This window comes from Lytechinus pictus, chromosome 13 (genome assembly GCF_037042905.1).
Source record: "Lytechinus pictus isolate F3 Inbred chromosome 13, Lp3.0, whole genome shotgun sequence".
In the NCBI taxonomy this organism is placed as follows: domain Eukaryota; kingdom Metazoa; phylum Echinodermata; class Echinoidea; order Temnopleuroida; family Toxopneustidae; genus Lytechinus; species Lytechinus pictus.
In genome coordinates, this window is record NC_087257.1 from 23,034,365 (window position 1) to 23,046,051 (window position 11,687).

Consider the following 11,687-nt stretch of genomic DNA (forward strand, 5'->3'; position numbering starts at 1 on the left):
CGAATTGCGACCGCCATGGGCTAGCTCCAGCCCGGTCAATTATGTAGACTTTCCCCTTTCTCTGGTAGAGTCAGGATACAATGGAAAGGTCACAATATATTTCGTTTTAAAATATCAAAATGTAATTGTTTTGAATTTTAAAAAAATATTTAAGGACAAAATTATTGTTTTACAGTCAATTTATTTGTTCCGTGAGTAGAAATGATATTATTTTAATACGCAAATCACTCATATTGATCTAGATATACAGATTGGCACTGCGTGAAGAGGGGAATCCCCCGATTTTCACCCTGCTCGCGATGCTTGTTATGATCACGTCATTATACTTCCTGCCCTTGCCGTGGCGCGCGGCCTTACGGTAGCTCGATCAGCTCAGTTAAACTTGACTTAAAGCATGCAATGGCTCCAGCTCTGAGATGTTTGACTTCAATTTCAAACATCTTTGACTTCAACCAGTTTTGATTTACCATGCTTTGGGTTCATTAACATATACATCAGTTTGATCAGCCAAGGATGATGGTACTGCCTATACTGAGTATACGGTTACGTTGCATATCAAAACAGAGTGGGACACAGCGCTAGATCCATGCAGGAACTTGGGAAGATTATTTGACAGGGCCTTATTTATTTTTTAGGAGGGACTGGTCGAACGTTGGCCTGGTCTGGCCTGGTTGGACTACAAAACACTCTTGCCTGATTACCTAGTCCTGTGGTTGTCATTCGTAGATATGATTTATGAATATAATTGATGAACTAGCTGTTATATCATACATTCCGCAACATGATCGAATCTGAATTTTGTGCCCTACTGGTTTCCATCAACAAGCTTCTTTCAAGGAAACAAGTGCAACAACTCACCTTCATCACAATGGGAGATGTCGAGAATCGGCGACTTTCTGAGGAGTGCGAAAGATCAGGAAATGCTCTCCCGCTATTCCAGGCAATGAAAGATAGGGATCTGTATACCCACACCGAACCATCTTTACTTCTACGTCATCTAAAGATCATTGACAGGCACGATGCTGCAATGATGTTGGAGCAAGAAATGGGTGTTCATTCTCAAGACAATAGTAAGTTGACCAAGCCTGAAGTTGATGTATATTCAAGGAATGTTCATTTAATGGCAATATATTGTAAGCTTTGTAAAAATATCAGACATTTCAGTTATTTGAAGCAGGGAAATGCAAGGGATTGTCATTTTTTAGAGGGATAAAATTAAGTTTACATCTGCCCTATTTATTTCACACGGTAAAATACTGATTTTTGGGTCAAAATACTGATTTTGGGGGATAAGAATACTGAAAATGAAAAATACAACTTGGCAGCTCTGCTATTTGTATACTTTTTTTATGGGGTCTATTTTTTTTTGGGGGGGTGGGAGGAAAATTGCTTTGAAACTTAAGTGCTTAACTACGTTTGTATCATACACATTGAATGTATATTAAACCACTTGCTATTATTTACGGCAATCAGTTATTTCAACGAACAGTTATTTCTTCCGGTAGGAAGAAACTCCTTGAATGCTTGAGCGCCTAGGCAGCTCAGCTAAAGCCGGGGTAATAATAATAGCAGGGCCCACTGGTAGAACAGTTTTCAAAACTGAAGTGGCTACCTTGGGTAAATATACCTATATTATTATTATTATAACACAATATATAGCATCAGTGCATTGATGATACATTTACATTTTGCCAGTGATGTTTTTGACTTCACTAAAACTTTATGAAATAAATAATGTCTTCACTGAAATTTTATTTCAGCAAATCAGGTCCACTGAGTTGAATTAGCTTTTTTTACGTCTTCATCAACTCAGGCGATACATGGACATCAATACAAATTGTACGTGAGGAGAAGCAGACTGGATGCTAGACAAAATGCTATAAGTGCCAGAGTTGTAAATGACTGGAACTCATTGCTGGCAGAAATAATTATTGCATTGACATTGAACTGATATAAGACAAGTTTTGGTCTGCAGCGCAATATAGTATACCCACCCTTGGGAACGGTGATTCTTGCACAGCACACTGTCACAATTTATTTATTTGAATGCTGATACTATAGCAATAGTGATAAACCTGGAAATTATAATCATAATTGAAGGACAAGTCCACCCCAACTAAAAGCTGATTTGAATAGACAGAGAAAATTCAAACTAGCATAACACTGAAAATTTCATCAAAATCGGATGAACTTATGGCATTTTGAAGTTTTTTGAAGTTTCGCTTAATTTCACAAAAAAGTTATATGCACATCCTGTTCAGTATGCAAATGAGGGTACCGATGACATCACCCACTCACTATTTCTTTTGTATTTTATTATATGAAATATGTAATATTTTGATTTTCTCGTCATTGTCATGTGAAACAAAGTTTCGTTCCTCCCTAAACACATGGAATTCCATTATTTTAACATTTTGTGGTTCAAGCAAGGAGATCCTAATTGTCAAAATTGTCAAAATTGAAATATTGTATAATTCAAAAAATAAAAAAACAAAAGAAATAGTGAGTGAGTGACATCATCGACTCTCTCATTTGCAATTCACTGAGTTGAGCATAGAACTGTTTTGTGAAAAATAAGTGAAAATTTAAATTGTCATAACTTTCTTATTTTACATCCAATTTTGATGAAGTTTTCAGCATTATTCATGTTTGATTTTTCTCTATTTATTTAAATCAACTTTTGGGGTTGACTTGACCTTCAACTGAATAGTAGATCTGGTAATAAAGGTAATGAAGATATCACTCATTATGCTCGGCATTATTGATAGTGTATAAACTATATGAAAATCACTGACAAATGTCCCATTTCTGCACATACATTTCACTTTTTTTATGTTACTTTGCTTCCATTACTATACACTATACAGATCAACACATGCTATCTTCCAGTTACCAAGCTTCTGGAACAAGGAATGCTGCCAGTGAAACTGTTGAGAGAGCATCTACTTCAAGCCATTCAGCAAGTTCTTTTGGGAACCTTGGCCAACAGGCAATGTCTCCAGCATGCGTTGGTCGAGTAAATGGTGTCTCCAAAGATGGTGCATCTGCCTGCAATCCTGATCATAAACCGCCTACTTTGGATCAAGGAGGTCAAACTGGCAGTAGAAAGCTTGAACCTGAGGCATCTCTCTATGGAGATGCAACCTCCCCCAGGAACTTTCCACCCATTCCTGACAGGCCAGGCTCCAGCAGAGACATCAGCGCAGCAGCAACAAGATTTAACTCTGAGCCTTCTCAAGATGGGAGAATCTCATCAGCAACTGGCTTCTCCTGCAACGGGTCAGAGATGATGCATATAGGTACTCTGGTATCTGAGGAAAACTGTCAAGACATTCCTGGACAACATCCTGGAGGGGGCACTGCTGGCCCAACAGTAAATGAGTTTATACCTACAGCACCAGAAAGGACTATGGCAGCAGGAACATCTCAAGTGCATCCTCCAGAAGTTCCACCACGGCCTCCTCGTGGAATCCCTATGAATAGAGCATTTCACCTCCCAATCCAAGAGTCGCAGCAGAATGTTCCAAGTGCACACCCCCAGCAGACTGCTATTTCTAGTAGACAAGGTGCAGATCATGTGAACCCCATGACTGTGCAGCAGCAATTTCCAGGAGGAGGACATCAACGTTTAGTACAAGGTAAGCATCACCACCATGGCACCACCACCACACGTCTCCTTTGTCATCATGATCAAAACTATCATAATCACCTGGTTTTCATCATTATGTTCAAATGATCATCAACACCATCATCACTATCTTCATCATCATGATCATCATCACCACCACCACGGCACCACTACACAATCGCCATCATCATCATCACCTTCACTATCATCAACATCATCTTTAGCATTATCACCATCATTTTCATTGTCATCAATATTACTATCATCATCATCATCACCACCTTCACCATCATCAACATCGTCTTTAGCATTATCACCATCATGTTCATCGTCATCAACATCATCACCATCATCATTGACTTCATTATTATTAAAATCATCATCATCATCACCATCATCACCATCAACACCACCATCATCATCATTGTTAACTTCATAATCATTAGCATCATTGTCCTCAACATCATCATCATCATCACAATAATAATAATAATATATGCAATTTGTTAGGCACCATATCCATCTTGTAAGAGATGCTTAAGGCGCACATGTGAAGGGGGGGGGGGGAAACAAACTTACAAGTAACAGAAAATCATTGATAAAATGAGTTAAAGAGGTAAGTTTTTGTCTCGCCTGCATAGCAGAGCGAGACTATAGGCGCCGCTTTTCCGACGGCGGCGGCGTCAACATCAAATCTTAACCTAAGGTTAAGTTTTTGAAATGACATCATAACTTAGAAAGTATATAGACCTTGTTCATGAAACTTGGACATAAGGTTAATCAAGTATAACTAAACATCCTGCCTGAGTTTCAGGTCACATGACTAAGGTCAAAGGTCATTTAGGGTCAATGAACTTTGACCATGTTGGGAGAATTATTTTCAAAATCTTAACCGAAGGTTAAGTTTTTGAAATGACATCATAACTTAGAAAGTATATGGACCTAGTTCATGAAACTTGGGCATAAGGTTAATCAAGTATTAGTAAACATCCTGCTCGAGTTTCAGGTCACGTGACCAAGGTCAAAGGTCATTTAGGGTCAATGAACTTTGGCCAAGTTGGGGGTATTTGTAGAATTACTATCATAACTTTGAAAATTTATGGATCTAGTTCATGAAACTTGGACATTAGGTTAATCAAGTACCACTGAATATCCTGTGCGAGTTTCAGGTCACATGACCATGGTCAATGGTCGTTTAAGGTCAATGAACTTTGGCCGTGTTGGGGGTATTTGTTAAATTACCATCCTAACTCTGAAAGTTTACGGATCTAGTTCATAAAACTTGGACATAAGAGTAATCAAGTATCACTGAACATCCTGTACGAGTTTCAGGTCACATGACAATGGTCAAAGGTCATTAAATGTCAATGAACTTTGGCTGTGTTGGGGGTATTTGTTGAATTACCATCCTAACTCTGAAAGTTTATGGATCTAGTTCATAAAACTTGGGATATAAGAGTAATCAAATATCACTGAACATCCCCTGTGAGTTTCAGGTCACAAAACCAAGGTCAAAGGTCAGTTAAGGTCAATAAACTTAGGCCATGTTGGGGTAATTGTTGAATTGCCATCATAACTTTGAAAGTTTATAGATAGAGTGAATGAAATGTGGACATGGGTGTAGTTGACAAGTCTTAAGTCACCGTTCAAATGTCATTTATGGTCAATGAACGTGGTATTATGTCATTATATGGATGGTGTTTTTGTGAATGATTATTTTATAGTAGTTTTCAAAGTTAGCACTGCTGCTATATTAAATCGCGTAATGCAGGCGAGACTGCCAGAGGCGTTCCACTTGTTTAGCCTAATCATAATAATAATCATTTTAAAAAAATCTGATGTGAAAGTAAATAAGATTTCCCCATTTCATAAGGAGGCTCATTTTGTAAAGAAAAGAAAACAAAAAATATATACCTCTTGTTGGGGCAAAACGGGAGTTTACCATAATAAACAGAAATGTGAAGGATTAAATTACATTGAGAAAAAGAAGCAAATTGCTGTGGAAATATTACATATTTTTGTGCTGAGTTTAATTTTGCTTTGTGTGATTTTTCAGGATATGAAAAAATGTACCTGCCTAGAATTGAGGTGGAGCAGCTTCGGGGGAGACCACCTCCAGTACCAGAGTAAGTTTGTATTTTGTGATAATTTTATATATATTAGCAAACAATCATTTTATTTCTAAGACTGCCAGGAAAGCGGAGAACCCAACAACTACACCCTTTCATGAATTGTAATTGAGAATATATCCCCCCACCCTCCTGTGGGGCTAAGAGCATTGACTAGATATTCCATTAAATATAAGTAGGTGTTTGAAAGACTTGTGGAAACTCATTCAATGACTTTCATTTTTGTAAACAGTTCTTGAAATGCAGGATATTTAAGTAAATGATGGTGTCTATGACTATTAATCACTTCATCTTTTAATTATTTATTAGAGAATAGTAAAACTATACTCTGTATTTAGATATTCATGTCAGAATTGAAAGTTAAGATGTCATTTTCAAGAGAAATTGCTATGAGTGCTCTAGAGAAATTCTTTGAAGGAAATGTAATCAATTTATATGAAGAAAGTGGTGATGTGACATCATCAACCCACCCCGGGGGGGCCACTTCCATTGACAAGTGGATACCATGCGCGACCATTGTGGTCTCGAAAAGCACCCTAAACACGTATTTTCCATATTCTGAAAATGCACCTCTTAACAAGTATTGGCGTCTGAAACCCTACCCTTAACAAGTATTGGAAACAAAATGATACTCTTTGGCAAGTATTCCCTGAAATGAACCCCTAAACAAGTAGGTCCTACAGCGATATTTTATTGTTATGTCACAGGTCCGTCGGTCGTCGGTTTTACCTTTACACACCATTTTGGTTTAGTACGGCCCCACCTTCCACACCTCTTGCAAATCGGACTCTAAACACGTAGTGTTGGGGCAAAAAGGACATCCTTTATAAACATTTTAATTTTGTTTTATCATCCCCGCAAATTTGACCCTTAACACGTAGCTTTCCTAGCGGAATAGATACCCTTTTTTCATTATTTTTGTGTTTTTGACACCCTTATCACGTTACGTACGTAACGTGCCCTATCTTGAAAAAGACACCCTTTTTACGTGTTTTTTTGGTCGCGCATGGTATCCACTCGTCAATGTAAGTGGCCCCCCCGGGCAACCCACCTCATGAATAATTCATGACAATGTGCATAACTGTTTTCTCAATATATTGCTAAACTTTAAAATGCAATAACTTTGCTATCAGATTTTGATGAAATTTTCAGTACTTTGCTCGGTGAACTTTACTCTTATTCAGTATTCATTACATATTTATATTTATAATATTTTTAGCCCGGATTACCCCTTTAATTGTACAGTGTATTTGAAAATGCTGATGTAAGGAGCATACAACTACTCATATAAATATAGGCCATGATTATGAATTTTTAGATCACTTTTAAAAATACAATATATGTCAGAAGTTTGACATGGGTGAATATGTGGTATTTATGTGATATGTTTAGGGTGTAAGAATTATTTAAGTGACTGTTTTTAACTTATAGCACTGACCCACTAACAAAACCAGTTCAATTTTGAAATGCACAAACGAGAATGAAAAAATCAGCACAAATTTTAGGAAGTGTCTGCTCCCATACCATGGACGGAAATCCCAGGGGGGACGTGCCCCCCTACCCAAAATATTAGGGGGGGGACACTTTAGGTGGTTTCAGACCGCCTCGAAGTTCGTCAGTTCCAGGTATTCTCTGATCGGGAAATTTACCCCGATCAGAAAATACCAGGTATTTTGGTAATGTGAAAGCAGACTACGCGTAATTTCCCCGAAAAAAAAAAAAACCCGCTAAATAGTAGGTACTTGGCGAAATTACGAGAACTTTCGCGGGGATTTTTCCAAGGTTGCAGGTATTTTGGCAATGTGAAAGCAATTTACGGGAACTTTTAGCCCAGCGTGTCGTTGGGCGCGGGCGCCGTGGGTGGCTGCTGGGCTAGTGGTTTTGAATCTCACGCCTTGCCTGCTTATTAGACCATACTGCGCATGCTCCTAACTTCAGGAATTTATCCCGAAGGGTATGTTTCGGGGTGGTGTGAATGCAGGAATAATTAATGGGTATTTTTTAGCCTAAAAATGTTCTCGTAATTTAACAGGGATTCTTGTGATCGAGGCGGTTTGAAACCGCCTAATATCAAATGTCTCCCCTACTATTTTGGGTCTTTTATGATGGAGAGAAATACATCATTCACAATCGATGTAATACACATATTTTGACCTTACATTTTTTGAGAAAACCTTTTTTTCCTTTTTTTTTGCTTGTCACTTTTTTGGGGTTAAATTGACTTTACATTTTAGGTGATAACCTTTTTTTAATTTTTTATTTTGCATGTCAAATTTTCCAGCCCCTGGTCCCCCTACCTTTGGGGACAGATTTCCCCCATGTCCAATACTTGTGACAAGTAGCTTTCACAAATTATAGGATACATGAATCATAATATACTAAATCTACTTTTTGTTTCTTTTGATTAATGTTTTCCACAGACGTCCAGTACAAAGGCTTGAGAAAGCTGAGTTTGAAGTTGAGGAATTAGAATTATGTCACCTTTCAAGACGCTTTAACGCTAGAGATGTTACTCTCCTTGGACACGAACTTGGCTTTGACTCTGCAAAAATCTCCCAGCTGAAATATGATAATCCTCATGATATATCGGCAGTGTTTTACCGTCTTCTGGTGGAGTGGCAGAGTGCGCAGCACAGCAGTTCGAACATGAGGGGGAGTCTTGTGAATCACTTACGCCAAATCAACTGCATGGGACTAGCAGATGACCTCAAGCAAGGGCGATTGAAGCGAAGGTAGATGTATGATTTGCTGTCTTAAATTTCAGTGGAGTGACCAATGGCGGGGCGGTTTGAACACAACACAATAGAGGCCTTGGAACGATTTTCAAAGAGGAGATGCTCGTGTGGAAAAAAATAATTTACTCGCAATTTTTAAAAAAAAAATAGGTTTTCATTCCAAAATGAATGTAATTTTTTATTAGAAAATAACTGACATGCAAAAAAAAAAGATTTCACTCCATAATGAAGGTGATTTTGGTCAACAAATTTTACATGTTAACACACCTACGGAACGGTTTTCAAAGTGGGGGGGCTGACCATGCTAAAAATCACAATCATATGGTAATTTTTACGTTTTTGTACACGGTTTTGGAAAAAAAGTGGGGGGGCTGAAGCCCCCCCAGCCCCCCCCCCGGTTCCGCGGCCCCTGACCTACTTAATTCCCAGGGGGTGCTGTGTATGGTGTATTACTGTATTCAACACACGCAGCACCCTCGCTTTCCAGGGCCATGGAGAATCTGAACAATTGCTTTCGCAAAAACCCCGGGGGGGGGGGGCCACTTCCATTGACGAGTGGATACCATGCGCGACCACGGTGTCTTGAAAAGCACCCTAAACACGTATTTTCCATATTCTAAAAATGCACCCCTTAACAAGTATTGGCGTGTGAAACCCTGCCCTTAACAAGTATTGGAAACAAATACTATTGGCAAGTATTCCCAGAACTGAGCCCCTAAACAAGTACAGCGATGTATTTTTCATATTCTGAAAATGCACCCCTGAACAAGTATTGGAAACAAAACGATACTCTTAGCAAGTATTCCCTGAAATGAACCCCTAAACAAGTACAGAGATATTTTATTGTTATGTCACGCGTCCGTCGGTCGTCGGTTTTACCTTTTGACACCATTATTTTGGTTTAACACGGCCCCGCCTTCCACACCTCGCGCAAATCGGACTCTAAACACGTAGTGTTGGGACAAAAAGGACATCCTTTATAAAACATTTTGATTTTGTTTTATCATCCCCGCATATTTGACCCTAAACACGTATATTTTTCCGAGCGAAATAGATACCCTTTTTTCAATATTTTTGTGTTTTTGACACCCTTATCACGTTACGTACGTAACGTGCCCTATCTTGAAAAAGACATCCTTTTTACGTGTTTTTTTGGTCGCGCATGGTATCCACTCGTCAATGTAAGTGGCCCCCCCGGGCAAAAACCAACTCATGGGATTCTTTTTTGCAATTTCTTGTGTTTTTCCTTTTAGATGTTTTTTATTTAAGGGGGATGAGGCCATTGCACTTTGCTAGAGGACACCTTCCTGTGTATTGCACTTTACAGGAAACCAATCAGAAAATTAGGAAAGCTGAAGAGAAGCGGTAGGAGAAAGATGAGAGTTAATATTTTACTTGTATGGATTCTGAGAGCACCCTTATAAACCCTGAAGTATGCTAGTGGATGTGCTGGGGGCAGCAGAAGGTCCATATTGTTGGAGAAAAAGGCATGTTGCTGGAACAAAAATGCCCTTATAACCATGACTGAAGACTGATGTACCACACACTTTACAAGTAGAAAACATCTCATGGTTGTCAGATTTCAATAACTTTTCCTTGTAATACCTAAATACCAAAATCTTAAAAAGTTATACATCAGAAAGCAAAGTACAGAGAGGCCCGTCTGCTAGACATAAACATGAGTCTGCTCCCCAAGCACTCAATTACATGTACTGTACAAGTAAACATATGTATGAATAATGTGATGGTATGAATAATGATAGTCTAAATAATGAGATTCAATGTACATCGATTAGTAGTTATTACATAGACTAAGTTTTTGTAATCATAACATTTTATTTAATAATATATGTTTGCATCGTATATTGTGCAAAGAATGGAAGGTCATGCAGTTGGAAAGAAAATGGTATCATGAACATTAAACAATTTACTGCAAAATGTATGTCTTGGATTGATAATGATGATTGATAACTGAATTTTTGTAGCAAGAAAGTTTGCCAAATTATTAATTAGTGATGTTTTTTTATGGTATTGACTAATTACTGTAGTAAATTACTGTAGTAGACAGTTTAACATGATGAATTTATTGTATATTGATAAAAACTGATGATATTGTAAAAGAGTATAGGAATTGAATAGAATTTACATGTATACATGTATATAGTCTGACAGGTTTATCCAACAAGTTTGTCTGTGTACATGCTTATTTACTTTTAATTATGAACTTAAATCACAATTCCTTCATTTTATTGAAGTAGAACAATCATGACTTGTCTGTTCACTTTTATATACTTTTATGCATGGGGTTTCTTAAAGACATGATTTATTTTGAATATTTATTCCAGAGTCTTTCATACATGTTATATGAATATATTTAGACTGAGCTAATTTTTAATATTATAATTGCAAATAATTTTTTTTTCTATCATAGTTTTGAAATGAAATGAGATTGGATTTCATTATTATTTCTTCATTTTATTGAAGTGGAATCATCATGACTATTATTTATGAAGAGTATTTATTATGTGTGTGTCTTAAAGACATATTTCATTATCAGTACTCAAGAGTCTTTTATAATAGTAAATATGAGATGCAGTGAGCTAATTTTTCAATAATTTTGTTGCAAATAATTAATTTTTCTTGGAAGATGTGAATGATACTAGTGCTGGTAACACAGCAGGTTGAATGCTTCAAAATATAAAAGTTAGAGTCAATTACAAACTTAATAATAATCTAAGCTTTACTTGAAAGATTAAGTCTACAGGTTTGCTTCATAAGGAGTTTCTAAAATCACATGTCTTTCCTCTTCATCAGCACTCCATATAGTCTTTCAGCAAAATATCAATGTTACATTGTCAATTTAAAAAAATCAATTGTTATAGAATTACATTTATTAAATTGATGTCATATCAAATATCATTCTTTTTCATCAGAACTCCATAGTCTTTCAACAATTCCAATATTACTGTAATATTGATTATTTTAGAAAAACAATGAAAAATTGTCTCTGTAATAAAATTTTAATTTCTTATAAATTGATCCAGATTTTATTACTGCCCAGGGTGATGTTTAATAAATATATTTGTGAATGACTTTACAAACGACTGGTGATCCATTCTTAGGGGCTAAGTCTTGTACATGGGGATATGCTATTTAGCACAAGAACTTGTTACCAGTTGTATGTAAATACATACA

The 11,687-nt window shown here is 37.1% G+C and overlaps 1 protein-coding gene across 1 annotated transcript; it reads left to right on the forward strand.

Annotated features, from left to right (window-relative positions):
• Positions 1–273: 273 nt before the first annotated feature.
• LOC129275269 (uncharacterized) lies at positions 274–8,693 on the forward strand. The gene is made up of 4 exons (XM_064108428.1): positions 274–1,070; positions 2,868–3,638; positions 5,685–5,754; positions 8,178–8,693. Exons 1-4 carry the CDS (start codon positions 782–784, stop codon positions 8,491–8,493), a joined length of 1,446 nt encoding a protein of 481 aa, XP_063964498.1. The 5' UTR covers positions 274–781; the 3' UTR covers positions 8,494–8,693.
• Positions 8,694–11,687: the final 2,994 nt, after the last annotated feature.